The sequence below is a fragment of the Osmia bicornis genome, chromosome 5 (assembly GCF_907164935.1).
Source record: "Osmia bicornis bicornis chromosome 5, iOsmBic2.1, whole genome shotgun sequence".
NCBI lineage: Eukaryota > Metazoa > Arthropoda > Insecta > Hymenoptera > Megachilidae > Osmia > Osmia bicornis.
Window position 1 is genome coordinate 4,678,390 of NC_060220.1, and position 27,922 is coordinate 4,706,311.

Here is a 27,922-nt window from a genome sequence, read left to right on the forward strand (position 1 = left end):
TTTCACGTAGCATTGATAATATAATATCAACTTTGCAAGATAACTAGTGGAAAGTTTAGATTGAAAAATGAATCTACCGCTTATGTACATTTTTATTACGGCATTTAACGCGTTAATGGATGGTTGATTTTGTTTTATTCGATGGGCTTAATTGCTTGAAAAGGGTTGGATGGAGTGGTTTCGATGGGAAAAATTCTATCGTTCGAGTGTTACCATAAAAGCACATAATTTTCACAATTTCGAAAAGAATTCCCAGCAACACGGACATAAAATTCGAGTCTCCTCGTCTCTGTCCCCGAGATCTTTATATACAAATAAAGCTGGCTCGGTCACGATATTTCAGATGAGATAAGGCTGAGAAGGTCTCGTTCATTTTACCGAGTAATTAGCGGAGGTTGTACGGTCTCGTCAGAGGAGTGGCGCTAGTCATTTGTTGCGACCTGAGAGCAACCACTCGCTTGGCTGAATCGCTTGCTGAAATATCGCGCCGAAAACACGTCGTTTGGAATCTTCTCAGAAGAAAGCGACAAGCTGTGGTTGCCTCGAGAAATTATTAGCGTGTCATCGCTCGACACAACGTGCGACAAGGTTTTGTACAAGGATTGAGATAGGCGTTTGAGTTCGAGGTCGCCAGGTTTTGTAGAAGTATAAGAAATACGTTGACGATGAGAAGTGACTCGATTAACTTTTTCATATTTCGATGTAAAACAATGTTCGACTTGTTGTCGAAAATCGCGAACCATAATTTTATCTCATGGTGGAAAAGTCGGTCGAACTCGGGCGCAAGAATAGCAAACGTCCCGAGGGAATATGCCCCGCGAAAGACGAAGTTGATCCGATGGTGGAAGTGGCTGCTGGTGCGATCGCTTTTCGAGATTAATCGACGAGATAATCGCGCACGATGCTCGCCGCCGGAACGAAACTAATGAACAGACACATAAGCAGCCTCGCTTGATTTATTGGATGCGGGGAGAGCATTACTATGGGCCGCATAGATCACGGCGTGCGTGAGCCTCGTAAATGCCCTCGAACCTTCGTTACACGCGGGGATGATCGACTTCCTTCTTATTGACAATTATGTGCGAGATGAAGAACAATTTTGTGCCATGCGGGGTGTCTCGTTGGTGCAAAGTTTATTAATTAATGGCGTGGAATAGCGCAAGTCGTCAGCGTCGAATCGATCACGGTACGGCGCTGTGATTAATGTCTGACTAAAATCGTTTTATTCTACTACGAAAAGAAACATCTGTACGAACGACGATAGAAATTTTACAGGTTATAATATTTTAGAATGTTTCATGAAAACGGCGAGAGATCGGTGTACTTTTATAGGATAATAAAGCAAGGCATGAAGCATAGGTGCATGAACGATAAGCCAATCGACTACGGCTTCTTTGAATGGCAGAAAATGGAATGCGAATAGACGAATATCTTCCTCTGGATTAATTCTTCTTTCCAGTTTACTTGATATATTGAATTTCTTGCAAGTAAACGAAGAAAAACCATGCGAATAGAACGATCAAATTCGCATTACTAAGTACTTTCGTTAGCTTTGTCAGCACGATTGCATTTCCCCTCCAGTTACTTTAACAACCGTTTATCCCCCGAATCCTATCATCCGAGATTAAAGTTCGTGGAAGAGATAAGCTTCTTTCTCTAAATAACCCCATTTGTTCCCTCAATAACCATAATCGTCGATCAGAGGAATTCTAATTCCTAATTTCTTTATCTTATTGACTGCTATGGGGATCGCAATTTTGTATCATCCACAAAGTCCAGGATAGTTAGTTGTTGGAAAGGAAACCGTATTTTTTCTTATCTGAATATAATTTCGTACGACACAGAACGTATTGATACGTTAAACCGTGCAAGTTATTAAACTTCATCTGGCTTCAATTAAACAAGAATCCGCAACTCACTGTTCAGCAAACGTACCGACAGGAGAACAAGAATCGAAGTTGAACGCGAGGAAGTCTGGTTTCCAGCCTCGTGTCCGCTTGTCAGCTTTCCACTCTGATAAAATCTCGTAATCAACATCGGCGAAAGGCCACCTTCAGGAGCGTCGTACATCACGCGTGATATTCATAATAGTCACCGTGTCGTGATTTAAGTATACACCGATGTGCTCGTGTACGAACGAGAGCGGGTCAAGTGCGTTTCTCGGTGTCTGCGAACCAGGCACGAATCTTGAAAAAAAAAAATCGCTGGTGACAATCGTGTTTCCATTATCGTAGAAACTAGTAACAAGATGGCAAAGTCAAATTTCAGTTGAGAAACAATTTACAACTTTCTAATGTTCTTCTACTTAATTTCACTTTCTCTACGTTTGTGAATTTATATTTCCATCCGCGTTCACTTTAATACACTTTACGGTTCGCGTATTTCGAGTTAAATGTTAAAAGGCTAGCCAAATGTTAAATCCGCGTTAGAATCGTAATGCTGATTATCCCATCGCCAGCGAGATGGCAAAAAAGCGCGTGTTAATTTCGCCGATTCCGTCACCTTAAAACGAGGAAGAGGATCAACTGTGAGAACGAGCGCGTAATCAGTATGTAACTGTTGTACGAAGCGAGAGGAAGCGCGGAAGCGCGGGCGGAAAAAGCAGAGGGATCAACTTGCACGGCTGGGTAGCTGGAAGCGAACGAGCGCATCCCCGCGTCTACTCGGTTTGGCACGTTGCTATTAGAATCGCATTAGACGAGCCGGAAGGCGTTGCTGGCAATGAATCATGCCACGACCTCCTGGGTTAACGGCCGAAACAATTTCTTAATTGTTTCACCTGGACGCGCGAATCGAGCAGCAGCACGCTTCGGTTTTTAATAAACGCGCCAGCGGAAAAAGCAACATCCTCGCTTTTGCTTATCGTCGATAATTATCGATGGATTTATGACCACACGCAGGGAGGTACAAAGTTGCGAGGGTACCAGTTCAACGATCGATCATCGGGATATTAATTTTCGCCAGAAGAGCAGCACCGTTTAATTGGATTTGATGTTACTCCGTTAATTAAAACAAGATACGAGAATTTCTGTTGATTTGAATCAATATTTGTACTTGTTAAGAGAAACGTAGCACGTTTTCAGTTGTTCTTTTTCCGTTTTAACAGCGGATGTATACTAAATTTCAATTATCCACCGTGGCTGACATTTCACATCTCACTCGTTATTCTCCGCAATGTTTCGCGTGTATAATAACGGTTTTGATATATTGAAAAGTCATTTGTAGCGTTCTTAACAGTGGAACAGCTAGTTGTCGAGGAATGGTAGACGCGGTTTTTCCCGGGTACTTGGTCGACGGTGTTTTATTCTCGTCGTGTGCGAGTCTCGCGGGTTTCAGAGGCGGCGTGGCGGAAATGGACGGCGCGCTATAATCAGAGCAACACAGCGATTATTATTCATGCGGTACGCGTGACTTTGTGCGCGATAATGTATGCACAATGCAGCCGCAGGGATGCGAGCTGAAATATTGGCCGGAAGAGAAATTCCACACGAGGCCGTAATTGCGTTTTCGCGGGGGAGCAGAACGACGACAACGACGATTGCGAGAACGATTTATCAAGCGATCAGCGATATCTGTCGCTTTCCCGCTCCTTTTTTCCCTTTGCTTTTGCAGCACTGCTGAATTAAGCGCGTGTATCGATATGTCCTACAAGTTGTACCGGGAAATAGAAGTCAGTAGAAGATAGTAAAAGACATTTGAACGAGTATATTTTCTCTGGACATAATTGAACTCGTGTGGGAGAGAAAATATCGTGATTGACTTAGAAATAAAACAGGGTTGGCTTGTTGTTCCACGGGAGAGGAAATTCATATTACTTCCTTCAAGATAATATTCGTTAATCAGAATCTATATTTTAATCTTTCTACCAAATTTTCTTCTTCCGATCGTTGCCTAGCTGGCGCACAGAGTCTCTCGTTTCTCCATTCATTACCTCGTTAAATTCTGCCGTTAAATTTATACTTCACCTTCATCAATCTCTGCTTTCACTCGGCGTGCGCTGCAATTCGTATCGGAAAAAAGAAGGTGGTATTTAAGCATACTTGGAGTAGTATTACCTCCCAGCAGGAATGTTTAAATCTTCCGGGGAGATCGCACACGACGCGAAGCGACTCGACGCAGTCGAATCGAAGAAAAACCGAATGAACGAACAGAGGACCACGACTATTTCTCGCCGGCCGCGGCTTGGCGGTTTCCCGAAGTGTCGTAAACGCGCGACGGCTTTAATTTACAACGTAATATTTCTCCGGTGGCAAAGTTACGCATCAAGACGGTCAATCGTGGTTCCACGTTAAAGCCGAGGTCTCAATCGGAGCCGGCGTTTTCCCCGATTTAAACGAGCCGTACCGTGCTTGAATCGTTGGACGATTTGCCAGCGCCAAGCGGGCGACTCGCTTTAAATCTTCGCAGATCCTTAAGAGCCCGTGAGATCTTTCCGGGCTCGAGGTGCTCGTCTCACCACCCACGTGGCCAGAGCTGTCGAGCCACCGATCCTTTTCATCCTAAACGAGCGATTCAAAGGCTGGACGTAAGGTAAATCCCCCGGCATAGTCACGGACAAGTCGTATATATTTCGCCTGTACCACACGCTCACAGGGTCCGAGCCTTTTTGCCCCCTCTTGTGCGCCGTGTGTGGTCCTTTTATATAATTTGTTCCCGACTTCCTCCCTCCACGCGCTCTCTGGTCCTCTCTGCCTTCCTTCCTCTTCCCTGACGATTGTGTTACCTGCTTCTTTCTGGGAATGCGAATCTTTGGAGCTGCGAGTTTTCGTCCTGGCGAAGACAAATAGAAACGATGTTTTGTTCTTAAATAAATTTAGGGTGGCTTAGGGTGTTTGAGAAACTTGGGTAACTTTGATTATTTAAGAAACAGGAGATATAACGAAGGGAAAAAAGATTGCGAGGGTTGATTAAGCGAGGATTCCTGATTAGAAAAGTGGATTAGTTAACTTCGGTAATCGTGAGGTTTGGGAGGTCCTTACGACTCGCGCGTACAAATTCTTGGAGAAAGTGTTGAGATAAATTCCGAACGTATCATTTATCAAAGAAATCTGTCGGCGACTATTAAAGATAATGGAGCATCGCTTTATCGTACCGTCGATATTCAACGACAGGCTTTCTCAGTGATCGCCACAACAAACGTTGCGTTCCATTACCATCCCCTTTTTCGTCCCGTCACCCGAGGCTATCCGACAAAAAAATTCTGCCCGCGAAAAGAAACTTCTGGCCGGTTTGTAATAGCCCGTAATTGTAGGTGTTCCTCTGCGGGAACTCGCGTTCGTAGCGAGATACTTTTAAGCGCCATTACTCGTCGCTAAAGTCCAAGCTTACGAGCTTTCCAAGCGTGCGTTCAAAGAGGAGAAACATCGCGTGGTTGCGGTTCGCGAGCGATTTCCATGGGTGAACGCGAACGTGAACGTGGAGGCGACTTGTAACTGGTTCGGGTACGAGAAGATAACGACGCGACGTCACCAAGATAATCGATACTCTTCGCGATCGTCTCGTAAATCACTGGCAGCTGCCTCGAAACGGTTTCCCTTAGTACTTTTCCCTCTGAGTAGACTGCCTTCGGAACCGATCGTAAATCTTCAAGTTTGCGTGGAAGCTTTAAAAGTCGAAATGCGACCGATCTGCCTTGGAAGAATCAATTGTACCTTGCTCCATCGATTTTCTTTTATTTCCTTTGAAAGATAATTTAAATGACACGAGGAATAATTACAATCGTCTCTCAGTGAAAGAATAACTATTCTTTTTCGTGGAAATTCATGCATCATCCAGATATCAATCTTCGCAACACCATCTTTAAAAAGATAACAAAATTATCTTCAATTCCATCTGAATTGCATTTGCACAGTAACGTTCGTTAAATATATCCATTCATTTCCATTCGAACCGATGATCAGACAGTTGAAAAGAACAGCTTTCTACTAGTCGCGTTATTTCTAGCTATAAAATGATGACCCCGTACCGAACCGTCTGAATGCGAACGCGTGCAGACGACGGCCCTGTGACCGGTGGTTATCGGTGCACTTATCGAAGCCGTTTCACCGGCTCGATTCGTAAAGATCGACCATCTAACGATCGTCTATATTCATCCACGTCGTACCATTCAATTTTCCACGAGGAAAAGAAGGGCGGCGAACTAAGCGCCAAGAGTTCCCACGCGACTCTTTCTGATCGCAGCCTCTCACGTTTCTCGCAGAGCGAAAGATCGAATAGTCGATTTCTGTCACTTACAGGATTCCACATAAATTATTCTCAAATATTTCAGTATTTATTAAACCATCATACTCGTGGCAATTAACAGGTTGACAATCTTTTCCAGATCTTTTACGATATATTTTTTAACCGACTTCGAAAAAGGAGGAGGTTGCCTTTTGCATTTTATAGAGTATTTCTCCCAATTGGTCCCGTAAAAAAATATGCTGCAAAATAAAAATTACTTTATTCGATTTAGTCCCAACAGAATGCGTTTCATAGAGAATATCATGAGCTACACATTTAAGAATAAATTTTAGAATTAATTTGCATTTTATACAGTTAAATTGCATGAAGAATTTAATGATTGATTCGTACCACTAGAAACTATGAGCCTTGCCAAGTGGCAGCGATTTCACCAGCATCGAATCTATCAACGTGGCAATATTTGAGCATTAAAGAGGAAAAGGTTAATCGCTGTTCGTCGACCTCTGCGACCGAGCGAACCGTTCGTCGACGGTTTCCTCGTGAAAATCGCTCGCTCACCGTGCGCCTTTATTGTCAAGTCGATAGAAAAGCCACGATTCAAGAAAAACGTGCCAGGAGACGGTTATTTCATCGTTGAAGCCTATAATTTCGCGCGTGCTGCCAACTTTTCCCCGATAACAACCGATGAACTTATCGGGTCGCTCGATTCAATTTTCAGCCCCTTTCTGCTTTCTGTTTTAACCCGTCTCTTCTTCCCGTACACTTCACATTTTCGTTTTTAAAATCGATGAATTTAATCTTGTCGCGGGAGACACAGGAATTATTAATGAACGGTTTCTTTGAGCTGCACCGGTGCCGGAACAATTGTGTAATTGCGGCTCGCGATCGGTTTTCGAGAACAATCAATGAACAGGCGGGAAAAATTTGAAACACGTGGTGTGTATGCAAACTGGTCGTATTTCATGCGGCGAAGTCGGCGCTTATGAGTGCCCCCCGCGGCTTTTATGCGCGCCGCGTTTGAACAATGAAAACGACTCTACTGAAATATTGTAATGGTGGAGCGTGATGCATCGACGCGGTACCCTCTGTTCTCACGCGTACCAGGATCCACTGTGTTCGCGTGTCTTACCGGAAGTATCAGTCCCCTTGCGCGTTCCTCGTTGAATAGTTGAAGATTAGAAAACGGTGACGGGATCTTGATGGATTTACAATGTACTTTACAATGGTATTTCTTTGAATGACATCTGCAAGAATTTACGTTCAAATACCAGCGAATGATGAAGACGTAATAATTATTCTATGTAATATTACTCTTTCAAGTAGCTCTGTTTTTCCTCCGGCGACTTTCAATAAGAACCGTGGACAAGCAGCTCGAGCAGGCCCGATTTGTTTGGGCCCCTGGTGAAAAAGAAAAGAACCACTCGCTGAAAAAGTTAAAGACGAAGCGAGAAGCGGCTGGTACGTTTTTACGAGGTTTTCGCAACGCGGCCAGACTGCCGTTTAACCGGCTTCATAATTGCGCTCCTTATACGTACGCGGAGATAATTGTTTTTGCATAATCGAGATGACTCTGGGGCTGGCGCGCGAGCAAAGAAACATGCCGCGCCGCGACCACGGGTGCACGCATGCACGCCGCAAACGCGTTCGACGCGCGAAATTGCATTTCGCAATGCAGACTGCATTACGCTTTCGAACCGTACGCGTCTCCCCGTGCGAAGAAGAAATCGAAGCCGAACGATTAACGATAGATTATATAACCGTGGGGCTGATTGCTACCAGCGCTCGTTTGATCATTCATTTAACACAGGATCGATCTTCCTTTTATTATAAAAGAATTAACGTTGACTATCACGATATTACAGTTAACGAAAATACCAAGTAATATCTTCCTTGTTGAAACATAAAGTCGAGAATGCTGATGAGGAGATCTGTCGACGAGCAAACGAACCACGGCAGCACGGCTCGATTCAAGAAATCGTTTCCCTAGACGGAGCTTCAGGGAAGAAGAAAAGTAACGTTCCTAGTGCAAGCACGCTGCAAGCGTTCGTAATGATTGCATACGCGGACGAGATGCATACGTGCACCTGGACGAGATAGTTCTGAAGAGGAAGATGATTCCGTGGCAGCCGCCATCCGCGTTACTTCGTGACGACTATGAACTAGACTCGCTTCTATTCCAGATTACCCGGGGACATGCTCTTAGAGAGCGCTATAAAGATCGGGTAATAGGCTGTTTAATGTTAGCCTCGCACAAGCAACGAAGACTGATGGGTTCCTGGTACTTCCTGGAACGTTAACACGGCATATCTTTCTTCATTTTTTTTCGTAGATCTTCTTTATTCCTGAATTATAAGATTCGTGTCGAACTTGCACCCTTGCTCTTTAAACCAAGAACAGATGTTATGTTGAAAGTAAGATGCAAAGTCTCTGAAAACTTGTAGAGACGTTTTCTTCTGGTTTATCAATAGGTCAATAGCTGGAGAGTGTCAACATGATTACCAGGTGTTGATGAGATCGATTAGATAGGCATGATTTTCGATCGAGCCTCGATGATTTTCAATTGAGATCTTCCTGAAGCACGGCTGTACACCATCGATCACTCCTTAAGACAAGCACGTGTCCGCGTGTAGTTAGTCGAGAACGATGCTGACAGAGGTTAAAGTCACCGTGAACTTAGTTTCACCGAGAGGATGCGGGCGATTCGATAATCAGAGACAGGATGCGTCTGCCTAGGGGGAGACTTGGTTGCTCGTTCGCCAACAAAGAATGTCGATAACTAAATGATTGGCAGTCTGTTAATTAAACGACGCAATTTACTTGCACGCTCTATATTTAGCCGTGGCTATCGCGGAGCCAGGGAGCTCGATCTCTTTAGCTGTCTTAAGTCTACGCGTCCTCGTAGTCCTGATGAAATTTATGAAACTTCATCTTCATCTCACGCTATAATAACGTTATTACTGTGTTAGAAGGAAGTTTTTCATCTGTCGAATACCGAGTGCAGGAAATAAAGTGAAAGTGTCGAGTGAAATATCTGGAAGAATTGAAAAATTCATATTTGACAGAGGTTAAACGTAAACAATTACTCGTAACTAAGCTTAAACGAGGCCATAACAATCGCACAGTCAATCCTCTATCTCACCTTACATTAATGATACACTGTCTCGTATGAACGAGCCATTTCGACCCTTCATCAACCCCCATTGTGTCTGTCGCTCGTTCTACGAATCGAGCAACGATCCTTCGTATTCAGGTGTGGAAAAAGAGAGACAGCCAGGACCTTAAGGGGTAAAAAAAGGAAGTTGAATCGCGACGTGCATCCTTTAGAGAGTTGACCCGGTTGGCCTCGCCCCGCGGACTGGATAACAATCGCAATAATTACACCGTGAGAACGATAATTGGCTGGCGGAGCGTGGTGGTAGGCGAGTTAATAACGAACGAGCGGCGTCATATTTTCATGAAATGTCACATCAGATAATGGCGGGTTGCGAGAGCCGGAAAAGAATCTGCGTCCGTGTCCTGGCATCGAGTGAAATTGCCGGCCGATCGCCGCTCCGCTCCGCGCCCGACTCCCTTTCCTCTTTGACTCGATTCCCGATCGTTGTGCTCGGCTCCGGACCAGCCATAGACCGATAGGATCTGCTTGACGACCACGACAATGTTGAAAGTTGGCTCATTTTCTTGCTAGCCCCGTCAGAACTCGTGTCCGCCGTGTGTTATCTGTCGCGTACAGGAACGCTGTTTACGGTATCTGATCGCTCGACGACGCGATGTTTGCTGTCGCATTGAACGTTTATCGACGCGAATGATGGATGTACTTGGACTCTAGGACCTAGACTCTTCTACCTTATTCTAGAAAGCTGTACGCGACGTTTTGGACGATTTTTCTTGCGTTTCTGTTGGAAAGTTTGTACCGGTAATTCGATCGAATCGTTCTCTTTGGGAGAAATTAGGTGAAGTTGTGGTTGATTGAATGGTTACAAGTTTTAGAAGCTTTAAGAAAAAGCTAATGATTTCTTGTAAATGAAAATACATCGATCGGACCAAGCTTGACCAACATCCATTACTAAAAAGATACAAGGACGAATTATAATCTAGTCTCATGGTTTTCATTATACTTGAAGTTTTCAAAAGAAAATGAAAGAAAAATATAACGTATCGATAAGACGAGAAAGGCAAGTTCATTAAACCATTTCAGGAGCCAGTTGGATCGGTTTTCCTGCAGGCTACGATAACGTTAGTCAAGATAGAGCGGGAGGACTCATTTAAGGCGACGATGCAATTCATTATCACGATATCTGCGATCACATGCGTAACCAGCTACCACTACGCGAGCATTCGCCTGGTGAATTACGATCGATTCATCGTGGCCGACGGTGCTATCGAGTTAATAAGTTCGAGTCCCGTTCGAGGCGACCGCGGATGCTAATTAACACGTCGGATTATCGCGATCCTCGCATCGCACGACCTTCGATCGAATTTCACATCGCGATTTTTCATCGATTCACTTGTTCAGGCATAAATTCAAAGCTTCTCATCATCAGTTTCGCGAAAAATTGCGGAAACGCTTGTTCCGATCAGAAAGCAATCAGGATCGATACTGTTCGATCGACGCAGTTGAGACAAGTAGTTAAGGGAAAGCTAGATAGACGCGCGCTTGAATATCGATGCATCGAAGGTTGATTCATCGTTGACGCGAAAGAAATTCTATTCAATTCTTGAAGTTTCCTTGTACCGATCGAAGGAAAGTACCTCGACTAACGAGGGCATAAATATCGCCCATGCATTTTCGTCTTGTCGTAAAACGTTCTCGCTTTCACGCGTACAAGAACGCATCTCTTTGGTCCACGATAGAAAAGCAGAAACCGTGAAGGATGCGCTTAATGAACGGTTCGCGTGCGTCCATGTTTCTCAGTTCGCGTCCTCTGTATCGTTGGACTAATTAACCGACGATGATAAAAGAGAAAGTGTTGTCCGAGGCTTTTCTTTACTTGGTACTTGGCGTAATCATTGTTGGCAATTCCAATTGAACCAACGAAAAACGAATGGAAGGCAGATGAATTGTTTTGGAAGTTGTTGAAAATTCTTGGTACAAGGAATTGCCAATAAAATTTATACGAAAACTGGGTGTTGGTAATCTCCTTTATTTCTTCGAAGAAGTAACAGTGTCATGCCGATTAATTTGATTTCTCGCGCGGAAAGTAGACGGCCGGAAACAAGTATGTCGGACGGTTTTTTCTCATTTGTGACAAGATCGAAATCGATCTCGTTCAACCTCTATCCTCGTTGGATCAGGTAAGAAGCCATTCGTGTGTGTTTCTCGGTAGACGAGCGAGTAGTAGGAACTAGGATTAACGAGGCTTCGTCAATCGCGTACACGCGTATGTCAGTTTGACGGCATCCGGTACAAGACGCCTTCATTCCAGTTTGATCGTTTATTAAGAATTTTTCCGTTCGATCGCATCGATATCCGATCGACACTCTCGTTTATAACGAACGATTCTTTGTCGTTTTCTAACCGATCTACACGCGTTTCCCCATCATCCAATTTCTCCACTTACAGTTTGGTCGCGATTGAACCCATTCAGTCGAGGGAAGAAAACGCCTGCTCCTCGATGGTTTTATGGCAGACTTCCCGAGGAAATTGCGAGCTGATCGCGAGCCGGCTTAACGATCCAGAGCGAAGCGTGCGCGAGCTCTAGGAGCCGGTGAACGTTTGATTTACACGCTTCCTATCTCTAAGTATCCGGCGCGTGTTTCTTCGCGAATGCCGGTCGGGTCGAAACACACGAGGCGCGACGTAAATTGAAGGGCGCTGCATCGGTAAATCACGGTGCAGGTGAAAGCCGGTTAGTTTCGGCGGTAGATACATCTCTTGCGGACCGTTTACCGCTAATGAGACACGCGGTGACAGCCACGGGCCTCGTTTCTTATCGCGTCCATCATAAACGTCCGGCCTCTTGTCGACACGCCGATTTCCTTCTCGTTGTCGCCGTCCATTCCGGTGATTGCTCCCGCGACCCGCCACCTTATAGCGTTTCCTAGTCGATGAAATTACGCGATATTAACCGCTTCTCTTTCGTTTCATCTGTCTTCCAGGTGTGTGCACTCTGTCGGCGTTCGTTGCACTTGGGTGGACCAGAACGAAACGCATGAAGTTGTATCGTTAAAATGAATTATAGGTTGATAAGTTCTTTGATACGGACGTGTAGATTCTGTTTCAAAGGATGTAGGTTTCTTTCAAGACACATGTAGCTAGGGGGTGTTTGATTGGAAGAATTGTAGTGAGAAGAAAGTAGAGTTTCAAGTAGAAAGCGAATTGATATTAGAACGAATGGCCTATGTGAATCGCCATATCGGCTTGATTTTCTCGATTTCCAACTTTAGCTACCATCAAACGGATTTCCCGTGTATGATTCGACCGAATCGCCGTACTCGAGACAAAGCGTACTCGGCTTCCGATTCTGAACGAAACCATTGTCCATTCATTTCGCGGTATGATCGCATACTCGTATATAGCACAGAGTTCCGGAATCTGGGGCAGTTCCTATTAGACGGCGTTCCTATGCTACCGTTCCGATAGGACACGCAAAGAAAACCGCAACACGTGGCACGCGACACACGTATGTACACTCTCGTTCACAAGTAACGAGACATTTCCTAGGCTCAGTTTGAAATTTTTATAACTTTACCAATCAAATTATTTGATCCACGTTCGGATATCGGATCAGATAATTTCATAATAAAACCATGGCGAAATAGTTAGCTATAAGGTATTAGTGTAATTCTAAAACGGTGAAATGTCCCATGATTTATGAACGGGAGTGTATGTAACACGGTCGGCTTAATTAAGCCGCATTCCCGCTTCGATTGCGCAACCCTCTTCCCCTCGAAGCGATATGATCTTTCGACGCGGCGAACTGGCGAACAAGCGGCAATCGGCGCGCGTGGGAAATGCTTTTTCGCGATCGATATCGAGACGGAATTCGAGCGACAACCTCCGGTAAGGGAGATATTGGACCGCGTCGATGGTCGAATAATTTTTCTTCGGGGTTGTTCGCGATTTTATTGTCGTCGTTATTTATGCTTGGCCGGTCAAGCTGTTCGCTATCGATATCGTGCATCGACTGGGCACAATGGGCGTTGATGTATGCGCGGCAGTGGGCTTACGCGTTATGCTGAATTAATAGGCGTAATGAATTCCTAAATGACTCTGACCGACTCGAAGATATCAGGTTGATTGTTGCCTCTTACACCGTTGACGGCTGGATGTGTTTGCTAAATTGACACTGCGATTACTTTCTTGATTAGGTTTCTTTCTTTAACAGCCTTTTCACCTTTGGGACTTACGTGTTGCATTACGCAATTTTCATAACAAGAATTAATACACCCTTTATTTTGACAAACTCTTGTGTTGCTTCTTTCTTTGCGTCATACCGGTCGACATTTAAGCGAAACGTCACGAAATTCCTGAAGAAGGAAGACGATAAAAAGGCCGCATACTTGCGGCAGTATCTTCGTCTCGTTTAATTTCCTTGCGGTTGGTATGCAGGCAAGGTGTGAGCATTCTACCGGTCGCTTTTATTCGCGTGTTGCACCGTCTAATTGCTTACACGTTGGGCCGCGTGCATCTCGGTGCATGTGGGCGATGCGCACGAGGGTAGTATGCCCTTTGAAACGTTCTGACAAAAACTCCTGGAATCTACCGTTCATTCTTCGCATTTTTTCCGCTCGAATCGATTGGATTCGCCCGTCAATTGGAAGTATGTACCTCCGTGAAACGTAGGATAAAAGGCGGCCAGAAGACGAACACCGTTATTGTGCATCAATAAAAGTTGAAATTTTTCTCTTCTGAAGGCGAATGAAGAAAATTATGATAATTAAGGTGGAACAAAGATTCATTTGCAAGTGTAACAATAAAGAAACTTATGACGGATTGATGTTAACAGGGGAGAAAAATTGAATGCGAAGAAACTCTAATCATCGAATCGTAATTGTAACTAGCAACTCGGTGAACCAATTAACTAATCTATCGTTTGAATAATAAGTTCAATACAACTGATGGCACGCAAAGTGGTCTGATCAGAACACATCCAGAAGCGTAGTCGATCTCTTAGAGAAGCGTTAACGTATCTCAACTCGGATGCATCTGGTTTCTAATTCCTTTCTCGACGGCTGGCTAACGCAATTTGAATCTGATTAAATTCCGACCGCATTCTCGCTCGTCAAATTGGAGAAACCGTGGGACAGGCCAGGTACGACGTCATTCGGCACGTCGCGTCGTGTTGGCTCAATTTTGGGCGTATCCGCGTAGCGTTGATTACTCCCTAATCAGCTTGATTAAAGTTCCCTCCGTGCGCGCTTCGCTGCAATTACCCTTCCTTTCGCGTGTAACTTATTTAGAGGAATTTCATTAGCCGCAATGCTTCCGGCTTACTAGTAATTAATCGTCCTTGATTGTCCCTTTTCAGCGTCTCTCCCTTGGGCTACAGATCATCGAATTGACGTGGGAAAAGGGTAACGCGAATAAACGCGAATTTTGCGTGTTTATCGGATGATCATTTATTATTTCAATCTACACCGTTTATACTAATTAATTGTTATTTGGTTACAGGATAACGAATCGGTGGTACCGGAAGGCTGGCCTCTGACGTTGGGCAGACGTGGCCTCGTGTTACAGCTAGGAGAGCTCGAAGCCTCCGCGCTACGTCTCGGGGAATGTTACCTCTGCATACGCAGCGCAGCTGCAGTTGCAACCACCTTGGGGAGCGGCGAAGCAGCCGCTGGTGAAACCGTCGAACGGAATACCGTCGAGGTGAGTCACGTTCCTTTGTCACTTTTTTTCGTTTCAATTAGCGAATGCTTGGTCAGCCGAGCTTCCGTAGAACGCACTGATTTCACAGAAATATCAAACTGGAAAATAATATTTTTCGATTCAGATCGCAGTAGTTTGGAGAACGACGTCGATGAGGGCACCAGGGTTCCTCGGCTGGGACCGCGAGGAGGAGTTCATGGACTGGCGGGAGGTGTCTCGAAAGAGGCAGGGGAACTCGAGCGGGACGAGTAGCAGCTTGGTTGGGCCGCAATCGTCGAGTTCCTCGAAGAGTATGATGCGGCCACGGCGAAGATCCCGGGAGGAGACTCGGAGACCGCGCGAGCCAGGCTGCGTGTTGGAGCATCGCCGAGAAGAGACGCGATCGATAGACAGGTTGGAGTACAAAAACTCGAACGAAGCTTGCACGGTGGACGGCGAGGTCGAAACTGGTCACGCGGTGATGAAGTCCAGGTCGACGTCGAGCATGGACACGTGGAAAGCCGGGTTGGACGGTGATCTGAACGGAATGCCGATCAGACCCAGTCCAAACAACTCTTCTAGTCTTTCTGGCGACGATGGTCGCGTCAAAGTGAAGAGGTGTGCCAAAGTTGTCTCCTCGACGACCATGGAGAAATGGAAGGAGACGACTAGGTGCGACACCAGAAGCAAAACCCTCGTTCCCGAGGACTTGAAGACACCTTTACGATTGGACCAAGCTGTTCTTGGTCCGAAAGATGGAAAGGGGTTTGGTGTTGGGGAAGATAGACTGCAAAACGTGCGACACGTGGACGAGGTCTGCGACGACGAGTTACCAGCGTTCATTGGTAACCTCCTGGTCTCCGTGGAGAGGAAGATCGAGAGGGTCTCGCTAGACGACCTCACGTTTCCTTGTCCAGCCTGCAGGAACATCGACACCGACGATCCGTTGCTTGGCTGCAGGTGCGCCGGGGATGAATGCGGCTGCGGAGCTGGAGAGGACACTTGCGACTGTTCCTCCTCGATGAAGACGAGGACGGAGCAGTCGGCCAAGAGCTTCGAGATCGCGGGCATCAAGCACATCGACAGCGACGACGAGGAGGAAGTTCGGATGGGTTTCGGTGAGTACTTGAATCTTTTATTCCTCGAATCGAGATATTACCATATATTTTCCTCGAGTTGATAATCCCACGGGATCAAAAGAACCCCGTTCTATTCGTGTTTTACAAAACGTAAAGCGCCTAGTCGACTATTCCGAACAACTTCATACGCGGACTAGCTCGCATGATTTATCGAAGCTCTCGATGAACTTGAAATTCTGTCGGAAGCGACGCGTAGGCGGCACAGGGTTGTAAAGTGGCTACTTCACGTCGTAGCCGACCATTCAAGAGCTTCCAACGCTGCTTCGATTTGCGTTTGTTATTTGTAAAAGGACCCTGACAATCGAAAAGACCGATGTGACGTTCCAGGAACGAGTTGTACCCGATTGTACCCGCGAGAAAAGCGATTTAATACGTTCTCTCGAACGGTTCGTCGTTTCGATTCTTGAAATGGCGGATGAGACAGCGTTTCCCTTTGAAATTGCTCCACCAAGCGTAAACACGACACGATTCAGCCTTGTATCGATATTAAACAGTCGATTTGCATTTGAAGATTTCGCAGTGAATTAGAGAGTCTTGTAAAATCACGACTGCCGTGTTACCTCGCTTAGTTAAAAGCGCGTAATAATTTTTAGTTCTTTTTCTCTTTTTTAAATAAACCGAGGTATCCGAGGCGCGTCTGCTCGTGAAGTTCCGTGACTCGAGCGATCTGTTTTCGCGTCCTCCTACGCTCGTCTTCCGGTATTCTTTAGCATCGCCGCCGCCGACAGGTTTGCGAAGCGGCGATCCCGGCTCCGAAACGTTCGCCACCCACCCGCTCGAGCAGCCATTAGCGGCGTGTTTGCGACCAGGTAACGCTGACTTATGGTATTTGTCTCCTCTGGATACACGGTTACGTAACGGGTAGGTAAGCAGTGCCAGTGCGGCTCGGTGTCATCGCGTAGGTGAACGGGAATCGTTCCCGCCTTTAATTCCTAGCGTGTCGGACGTTGAAAGGGATTCCTGGCATTGTTCGAATTCGAAGGCAATCGGTGAAATGGTATTTGAACTGGAATTTTCTCTGCCGATCGTGCCGGATAACTTTGTTTATGATGGAATAAAAATATCTTTCGAAGTACTTTGATACTTTGATACTAAGAAAGTCTGCCGAATTCTCTTGATCTCGCCAGTGGAAGAAGGAAATAATTTATTTGGCAAATCGGTGGACAGTCGAGCGTGGGCAAAGTGCTCTCGGCTGTATTATGTCCTTAAGCGAGGACGAATCACGCGAAACGGTGTGGGTCGTGGTTGGAACGATCGTGGACGAACGAGAAGCCGTACCGCACAATAGGCCGAGCGGTAATGAAACGCGACGGCCGGCGCGAACTCACGTCCGATCCTATGGCGTTAGACGAGCCACGGTGCAGCTTCTTCCATGCTGACACTGCGATTGACATTCGAATAACTTGACTTTCAAACATCTTCACCATTCTGATCAATTTGTCCCCAGGATAAATCTGAAAAGGTAGCAATTAGAAAACCTCGATGTACATAATTAAAAATTCGCGTAATTCCTTTGGAAAAGCACGCGCCCTGTCGTTTAGCGAAGCATGAAGGTAGATGATTTCTGGACGAGCTACCATATACCTGGAGGTTTGATCGAATTAAAGTGTTTCGGTGTTGGAGGCCGTGTAGCACGGCTTGATTGAACGTTCTCCTCCACCGGCTGACTATACTTAGTAGCTCATTGATCGTCTCTATGGCGGTCCTCAATCATATCTGCTTAAGCGGGGAATCAAGCGGCTACCACAACAGAGGCTGTTCACCTCTACCCGCCCGCTCTCCATGCGGTACATAATGGACGATGTTAAACGCCAGGATAAAATAGTGTCTGCGTTTCATGCTCCGTCGCTCGATCGCTACTTCCGATTGTATTCACGCCAAATAGCCACCGATTCCTGTATTCTCTTTCCTCCTATCCTCAGGATCGTTTTCACTGGAAGTATGTAACATCTTTTTTATTATAATGTTTTCTATGAATTTTGTTTGTCGATAAACTCATTCAGTTTCTAATTAATATCACTCAACGCAACGTCAACGAGTGCAACTGTTTGCGTAGACGATATTCTGTCTCGTCTATTGATTTTTCATTTCCCTGGCAATTCAATTAGCCAGCAGGACAATTGGATTAATTCAGGCCCTTAATTCCCTTGCTCTCTACAATTGAGTTAGATCGCTCGACTCCGCACGCTATTTGCCCCGGCAAGTCACTGCCTGGCGGTCGTATTAAATATCAGGCATTAAGGGCAACGAGACGATCGAAACGCGAGATAAACGTGAAATTTAGGCGCGAATGAAGCCGTCGTCGCGTCGCGTCGGGTCAGTCTTCAGCCAAGCGAATAAATACCCTCGAATTACACGGGCCATTACTCTATGGGTTTATTTGCCAGCGAACGAACGCCGCGAATCCCATAGGACGCGAGGAACAACGGGGCGGAAGGTCATTACTCGCTTCCTCCTATTACCAGAGAAACCCTTGGCCCTTGATAGAGTTACCGTCCATTTCGAGGGCTCGTTTCCAAACGTTTGCAATGATGGATGAATCCTGTCTGTGTCGCTGTTCTTACATTTCGTTATAATTTCAACGTAAATATTAATGATTCCGTTCGAAGTGGGTGGCGAATTCGTTTCTATGGTCCGATGGAAACCGCGAGCCTCTGTCCGAGTTACTCGTAGAATTTCTAGAATTTCCTTGAACCTGACCGATTTATCCGTCGACGACTTCGCGCAACCATTATCCCGACTGTGTTTTCCATTGGAAGTTACCTGAAATCTGGCGCAGCTGGCGGAAACGGTTAAAGACGCAAATGGAAACTGGAAACGATCTTCCACGAGGCTGTTAGCTTCCACCTTCTTAGGAACGTCCCCGTCTTTTCCATCGATATCGTACGTTTTGCGCTTGCAGAAATTGCAATAAATAACCAGATCCGAGGCATTAATCTTGGTTAACCGTGAAAGAGAAGGATGAATGGAGAATGCGAACGTTTAAATCGCAAATGACGCGTCATAAAGTCCGGAAACCCAATCAGTCTTCGGTTACGAGTCAATTCGAGTCGATATTCTTATTGGATGCAGTTTTGTTCAGGAAATTCCTGCGCGATCACGACTATTACCGATAATGTTATCGATATTTTATTTGCATTATCGAATATTGCTGGGAAATAGAAACTTGCGAATGAAAATCGATGGAACGAGGGTGAAATCGTGTGCGATTTTGTTTCTTGACACCTCGTTTCACGCTTTGTTGCGCGGATAAGTATTTTCCCTTTCTTTTGTCTGGGTAAAGTGATCGAATCAATTTGGACCATAAAGGTTACATATACTTGTTAGAAATTGTGTTAAGCGCTCGCGTTCGTTGCAAAATGTAATCGGCGATACGCGAAGGTGAGATTTTCTAAAGCGGATTATTATGCGTGGAATAATTTAATTTTATCGTGTAATTTAACGTGTCGTAACAGGTAGAAAATGGTATCGTTTAGAAGAATGGGGGAAATTTTTACAGTTACCGGGGCTGTGAGAATAATTCGTGGCTACGTTATTATCGATAGAGTATCGATCGTGAACAGCGCAACAAAACGCACAATTTCTTTCACCGGTTACACGAAACGTTAATTTTACTGCATTCGCTCTGAAACGAGCCGCGATTTTTCGCCGCGAACGTCGTTAGACTGTCTTTCGAAGGTATTTGCATGAAATAAGGTAATATATGTGGCGATATTATATCGGGAAAGCTGTGCGACTTGAGTGGCCGTTTCTCGCCGGGCCGCTGCGTTTCGCGTTTAATCGACGTAAATTATTCTGTGCCGCGGCCTTATTGCCTTACTAGCTGATCGTAAACCAACGGAATGCGAAGTTTTCTTTGCAAATAACCTTTGCGGTTTGGTACAGTGTACTTACGCCGTGGAAATCGTCGTTTGTCGGAAATGTGCTCGTTTGCACTTTGAACGTCTGTGTCTCTTGAACGGTTCTCTTCAACTTGTACTGATTTTTTTTATTTATTCTGTGAGCGTAAAAGCAACGTAAGAATATTCGAGGAACAAGGATCGGGATTAATTTTACGATGCTTTCACGAGAACATAAAAAATTGTTGAATGGAAATTTAGAAATAGGTAACTGGGTATCTGGTTTATCATTTTCTTTTTTTCGCATCCATCAACGATTCCTCCGAAAATTCTATACTCGTCAGAGAATGAAAAGAAGTAGGCTGAAACGATCAATGTTGAACCGGTCCATCGTCAGCGAAAAGGATACAAAGCCGCGAATTGAACAACAGGCGCGTGATTAATACGTAACGATCGCAAATGACTGCAACGAAACGGGACGTCCGAATCGTTCATGAAGAACGACACCCGTGAAGAAAGAACCGGTTCGGTCTTTGATGCATTAACGTGCATTAACCCAAATTCGTAGGTAACTACGGTACAGGAGGGACGTAGTCTGCTCGGTGGAACGAAGTCGTTTCGTTCCTTTCGACCAATCTTGGCCCTGATTGACGCGACGCGATGCGAGCGGTCCGGTAGCTCGTGAAACAAACTGCCGTGAAATGAAGCTATTAGACCCACCTGATCGTGCTACGTGCACAAAAACTGACAAATCTCCATCGTTACGTACCCCTTTCGCTGATTTCTGGAACGTCATTTTCTCGTATAAGTCATTTTATCGATATATCAAAGAGATAGAGAAAGAAGTCGCCCACCGTTTCCTCTGAAATTGAACATCGGTCTTGTTTCTATGAAAGCAACAGCTGCATCCGCGTGCAGCGGCATCCGATTACGTATCAGCGACCTCGATCGTCCCCCGTGCACTCCCCTCTTTCTCTCCCTTCCATTCGTGTATCCAGCGCAAGCTCATCCACATGCATCGAGACCGAACTTCCTGATTCGTCTCGATCGCTAATCACTTGTAATTACTATTACTAATGTACAATTAGTACCAGCTACGATTGAGACTGTTGGAAATCCGAGTAGAAAGTGTTTGATAGAGAATCACCTTAGATAAGACGCGTGTAATCTACCGTTTGTTTCACTTTGGAACAATTGATTGAATTCAATAGATCGGTAGGTGCATCTGCTTGTAAAATATCATCTTAAGCGAAGATCGCGTGTTGGGGTACCGTTCCTTCGCGGAGAAGCCTCCCTCGAAGCATTCGGTATCTCGGGAAGCCAGTTTGGCATCGAAAGCAAGCGCATCAGCTGTTCGGTTCGCGTGACGTCGAGCAATCAGTACCGTTTACACGATCATCCGGAAAAGTGAACGAACGTTGACCCGTGAATCTCTCTGGGTTGCATGTTTTCGTTGGAAATTAGAAATCAATGGCCGACGTTGGGAAATGATAGAGATTTTCCTTGACAGCAATAAAATAAATAGTAACCCTCGAACATTGGAGCTCCTTCCTTTAATTTCTCATTTTTCCCCCCTTATCTTTCATTCTTCTCCGACTTTCCTCTCCATTCACCGTTCCGTATCTCCACCGTCCCCTGTTTTCCACTCGATGTTTCTCTGTTTCCTATATCTCCCTGAAACAAGAAGATAAACGGACAAAAGAAACATAGGAGAAGAAAGATGATCGGCGAGTTCCACGAAAATGACACCGATAAATCATCGATAAACCCCGTGATTCCTTTCCCCCTTATCGTTGTTACAGTCTCCTTTGTTAATAAAGCAAATCTCGCTCATAATGAAGCGTTGGCCTGGTTGCCTTGCGAAATCGTGCAACAGTCTTGTTATCGTGCAATTAACGCCCCTCAGAGTTAGATGGTTTACGTTTTAAACGGATCGTGGAAATCAATTAATTTGATTTTCTGAGACTCGGCAATTTCTTCGTTTCCCCTCGAGAAGGAAAAGGGTATAGCAGATATAAGACAGTTAAAAGTGCCCTTGAGCAAATTTTAATCGAAAATACACCATTTAATTGCTTACCGAAAAAACCCGTTGTACACCAAGTTTCAACCCTGTATCTCAACCGGGAGGGTAGTTACAGGGTAAAAAAAACTGGATTTTGCCATATTTAGTGGTATTCAAAAAATATGAAAAAAATTCACACTTATAAGCGAATGTGTCTAGAATTTCTGGAATTTTTTCAGATTTTTTGGTAAGTTATTAAATGGTGACTATTGCCGATTAAAATTCGCTATCGACGATCTTATCCTCCTATACCTTTTCAAGTGTTTCATATGCAAATTTTTCAAAGTTCCCCCTCTACTTCTAGTTGCTTGTAAGCAAGGTTTCTAGTGAAAGGGAAGTTCTCCAGGGGGGCAACGTTAATTGTACATTTATTTTATCGAACGTGCTTCCGTTTCAAGCTTCGAAGCCATCTCGAAAGTTAGTCAAACCGAACACGGTCGAGCGAAACGCTTAATAACAGCCGACTATTATAATTTCTATCGACTCTTCCGGATTTCCTCGACTGATTTATCCGCGCCAGCTCTCACAATAAAATATATCGAAATTCATTATTAGTACCATTCCTATAAATTACACCTCTTAAATCATCGGCTACATACCGCTCAGCTGTCTCTGCGTTTGTGTTCCTATTCCGCGATCGAATCTCGTTGCAGTCCACGTTTTGTAGCGGTACTTTCTTGGCGAATTTTTTCATTTCCGGCCTCGCGTTTAGCCGTAAAGTCAGCCACAATAAAGCATAAACCGCGAGGCTGAGCGTCTTAATTGCCTGCAATTAATTTGTCCACGTCGTGCGGGTAGAAAGTAAGGCCTCGTCTTCTCGAGGCCTCAGCCGCGATTATTAGAAGGCGAAAAGTTAGTTGCGTGCGTAGTCCGCCGTTCACCTTGCTTGCAGAAGGTGACGAGGGTTAAGAGGTGAGATTAGGAGGAAGCCCCACGACCATCGCAGCGGGTCAAATTAGCGAACCGCACGATTCCGAGTCTTGTTGCTGATCGTTCCTCTCTATGTACTCGCAACGTCGCTTACGTGGGATGTTGCCCGCTCGCGAGTGCTTCGCGTTCCTCCGCTGCACCGATCGTGATTAATGAAACGGAGCTGGCGTGTTTGATTCGATTCACTGTTGCGCTTGCTATTCCAGCGACATCCAATGGAAACGATGTAACAGAGTGGGTGGCAAATTTGTCGGATACTAATTTTTCAATGCTCCTTACCGTTACATCGTTACACCACGATGTTTGCTTAGCAGATTCGACGAGATACGCTTGTCTGTCGGGACTCTCCGAAGAGTAATTCGAGGACTTACATTAGACGGTAATTAGTCGACGAAGCAGTCGCGTGGTGGATAATGAAAAATTCAAGTTCAAAACCGCCTTGAACTTGGCGATCGAGAGTTTTGCTTTCGTTTCAAGAAAACCTTGACAACGTGATTAACGAAGCGAATTATTTGTCGAATAGTAATTTTTCCATGCTACTTACCGTTACATCGCACGTTGCGGTGTTTGGTCAGGAGATTCGATGGGACACGCTTGTCTGTCAGAGACCGGGAAGAGTAATTTAAAGATTTATATTAGAAATAGTAATTTATAGACTTCGATGCAGGTATTGCAATGTTCATACCAGGCGTATCGTAAATGAAAAATTCGAGTTCAAACTTTGAACTCGTTAATCAAGATTCTGTTTCCATTTTAACTTCCACGGTCAAAGGGTTAAGCTAACGTTGCGAAGCGAAATATTGGACGAGTCATTTGCCTTGGCCGGGTGAATCGGGGTTGGGAAAAGTTATTCGATATCGGTTCTCGGGTGAATCGCGGTCATATTTGTGCAACTGTGTTAGGGACTCTTTACGCAAACCCCATACGGTCTTATATCAGATTACCGAAATCTGCTGGTATACGATTCCGTCGTCGATTGAGATACAAACGCGACAACCAGAGATCGGATTCGTAAAGGATGCGGGAGTAACGAGATCCCTGTTGTCTCCTGTTTCAGGAACGAAAAAGAGAGTCGACGACGTGGTAGCGCCCAGGACCATTCACGACATACCGGAACACGTTCTCACGTGTGGCCTCACGCTTCCTGGTAAGTCTGGAAACACCTTTTTTTTTCATGATACTTTCGCTTATTTTTATCGAAACATTGCCTTGAATTTAAATAACCTTCCCCGGAAATCAAGCGACCAATTTTAAATCTCTTATAGATTTTAAAACGCTAAGGGATGATCGTAGAGCAGTTGTCATAGCGAGGGGGGTTAAGCAGATTAGCGTCGAGGTTTGAGACACACGTACGTGAAATTCGCGAAACATAACAAGACACCTTGACCGTGGAGGAGTATGCGGAAGCCAGGACACACCTACCGCCACGTGGGTCTGTTAAGCTCGGTTCACACGCCCCCGCATCCTCGGCAACCGCATCTATTTACGTGCTTGAGGACGTTCCAACGATACAGCGGCATTCTCTTTCGCGCGACCCCTTCTCGTATCCTGTTTATCCTTTCCTCGAGGCTCTCAGCTGGCCGGATCCACGGATGTCTAACTGTATTCCCGGGCCGGTGCTTTGTCAACGATTAACCGACCAGGGAATAAAGGTGTTCGCGTTAGAGCTTTGAAAGAACGGCATTGTGCACGGTCAGCATTGCTCAGCTGATTGCTTTGCAAAGTCTTTTGCAAAGGATCCTGCTTTATTGCTTGCCTTATTGTGCGGCATCGTATGTAGCAACTCGATAAATTGTTTACATAATTTCAGGTGTTAATATGACTCGAAGGTATTTTCAGAAACGCAGTAGACTTTACTTCCTTTCTTCGAGCACGATCGTTCCAGGCATTTTCACACGCGCGCGCATCTATTCCTTTCCTCTTTCGGAATGCATAATTTTCCCTGCATTCCTGGCTTTCTGTGCACCGTGCAATGCGCTTGGTGTCCCACCGGAAAGAGAAAAGAATCGTGGAAATATCGATGGAAGTAAGTAGCTAAGATAGAAAAATCATTTGCTCTTACTTTCTCGGAATTCTTATTCATCGCTCGAATCAATTGAATTTCTCCGTTCATTGATCGATCGCTGAAAATATTTATCATTTCTTTTTCCTCGTCGTCGTAGTTTGCTTTCTCTTTCTGGATGCCTCTTCTTTTTTTCTTCTTCCTCTATTAAAAGACATTTCCTGTTTGTCGTTCGTGAAACTCTGCGTCTCTGTCTCTTTCGCCCGGACAACGCGTTTCATGGTTGTGCAGTTTTATCTCGAACGCGTGTGTTAAATGGCAAACAATATGGAAACGAGACGCCTGTTTTGAGAAGAAAGTATCACGGAACAAAGAGATGGACGGCGTGGAATTTAATTTTAACAAAAAATTCCGCGAAACGGTTTCTCTCTGTTCCCTTTGAGGATGAATGCCTCATCGCGTGTGGAAGGAAGTCGTTCCACCGACTCGAAACTTCTTGCATTCATTCTGGAATCTTTCATTCGACTGTTGCTCGGAAGTTTCGTCTTCTCAGCTATTTAATTCGCTGTAAAGGCACGTCCGTTTCCTCGTTTCTTCGGATCGTTCATCGGTGTAACTCTATAATCTTCCAGTATTCTCCTACGAGTTTTGCCGTATTATTAATCAGTCCACGAGATTCATTTTTCGAACACGGGAACAATTATACTGTCGCCGTCAGCGTAGAAAGTAAAAGGCACGCTCCGAAATCCGCGGATGGGTGAAAGGAAAAGTAGAACTCAGTGTTTTGACGGTTAAATCTACCTACTCATATTCTACATAGATAGAAAGAGAATCGCAGTGTATTTACATGACAGGAGAAATGTTTTTTTATTAGAGAAACTTTAACATTGATTTTGGTATCGATTCCGTCCGAGAAGTCGGCGACGCACGGTACTTAAACTTTGGGCCTAACACTTCCGTTTTAATCATGCTTTCTCAGTCAATTAAACTCGAGCATTTCCGGTCCGCATACATTTCGCACGACTTATTTATCATGGTTTCGACCATGTTCGCACGCTTCCTGATTCTCATACAAAAATAATCATCTAATTACACCTGTGTTTCTTCCCGGTTATCTTATTATAAGTTCTCATCAATCTCTTATTACCGGTGCCGGTAAAATAAATACAATGTATCTGTATTTATATCCTCGTTATCTTGATCGTTATTAAAAAAAAAAAATACAACTTATTTTAATTTAAAGGAATTTCAAATCGCATCAAGAAACACACAGAGATACATACTTCTCTTTGTACTATCTCACGGGCCTTCCTCTAGCGATTCGCTTCTATTCTCCAAGCGGATCCTCTCGAATCGAGCCCGGAGCGTGTAAAGAGCCTCGAGTGGTTAACTGTAATCCCGTAGTTGGCAAAGCAGCCGCTTTGTCGCCGATTAGCCAGTTGAAACGGTGACCGTGCTCGTCCAAAAGAGGCGGGTCGAACAGGAAGAGGAAGCATGTTGGACGTTTGCGAGGGTTCACCTTCGAGAATCGATCGCGTCTCTCCTCCGCAAAGCATCTCGGTCTTTCGATCGCGAAAGTTGAAGGAACTTTTCTTCGCTCGAAGGCGTTCAAAGACTTGGCTCGTTTGATCTAATTTCTAGTCTGCGAAACACAGCCTCTCGTCGCTCGATTAAATGGAATCGGCGTTAAACTAAAAGGAAATCTCGTGGTAAGGAACTTCATTATCAGCTTATTCTCTTGTTTGTAATCATCCACAGTTACACGACACCCTGTATTACATCGCGTTAATCGTCGTCTAAACGTTCGAGCAACACACGATACAACCTAACGATCCATCGCAACGTTATCAACATCGATATCCCATGACACTGATATACTCTTAACGCACCTCTATTACCGGCAATTCTGAATTACCGTTATTTCGAAGCTCGAGGCTCGATTATTGTAATAAAGCGGCGGCAGGGAAACAGCGGGAAAATCGGCTTATTCTACTCCTTCTTTGCGCGCTTACCGATTCAAAGTAACGATGCCCGGAAGATGGTTTCTCGTGTAAAAGGGCGAGGTCCGTATCCGCGAACCGCTCCACTAGCTCGTGCACGGATCAAGCTAAATCATCTAATTCATGCTCGAGCACACGAGCGCGTAATTTAGCCGAAGGAGCTTGCACGTGAAAGCGGTCCGCTCTTTGCGCTCGCCCGACAATAAAGATGTTTGCAGAGCCGTTGACCCGGCGACTTCGATAATCCACCATCGCCTGACGAATCTCCGCTTCGCCATACACTCGATCGAAAAGTTCATGCTTCGAAGCGTACAACACGCCCGATATTTGCCGGCCGTTTAATTGGAATCATTAAAGTACAAGACGATAAATACAATTTCACCAGTACCGAACTCTCTACAGAGATTGTTAAGGATTTGGAAATTTTATTTCTTATTTTTGTATCGCGTTGGAAAGATGTGTTTCGCGTACCATCTGGTCAGGTTCTTGGTGGTATTTCGCGTGGGTGTAAGCAGCCGCATAGTTATACGATTGTTAAAAAAAAAACAACTGTCCACGATAATTTATCACGCGTTTAGATCGATGCAGTATTTACGTCCCCTTGGCCGGATATAGACGAGTTATGATAATGACCGCGTTTATGCAAAGGACGGGCATTAGACTAATCACCTATGCACAGTTTGCGGTACCTTGTTCATTGTACCGGTCGCGGACAGCGATAATTAAAGACCTTTTCCCGGCCTGTTCGTTATTAGTCGCGGCCTGTTACCGTTGGATTTATGTTAGCGCGAGCAACGATCGAAGATTCTCTGAATAATGATCAATGATACGTTGATGATTCAGATTTAAATACCGAAAACCTTATGATCAATGTCTGAAGAAAATAGCACAAGACCATTCACGGAAATTGGCAATGTAACGTTATATGATAACGAGACGAGAGGAAAGGAAGCCTGGTCGCAGAATAATAGCCTCG

At 45.0% G+C, this 27,922-nt stretch overlaps 1 protein-coding gene across 3 annotated transcripts in view; it reads left to right on the forward strand.

Moving 5' to 3' along the window:
- The window catches only part of LOC114880410 (puratrophin-1-like), a 193,485-nt gene that overhangs the window by 87,263 nt on the left and 78,300 nt on the right, over positions 1 to 27,922 (forward strand). For all 3 annotated transcript variants that reach the window (XM_029196401.2, XM_029196409.2, XM_029196424.2), the window contains 3 exons: positions 14,795 to 14,995; positions 15,120 to 16,092; positions 24,002 to 24,091. In XM_029196401.2, coding sequence (XP_029052234.2) covers positions 14,795 to 14,995; positions 15,120 to 16,092; positions 24,002 to 24,091 — 1,264 coding nt within the window. The remainder of the gene's footprint in view (positions 1 to 14,794; positions 14,996 to 15,119; positions 16,093 to 24,001; positions 24,092 to 27,922) is intronic.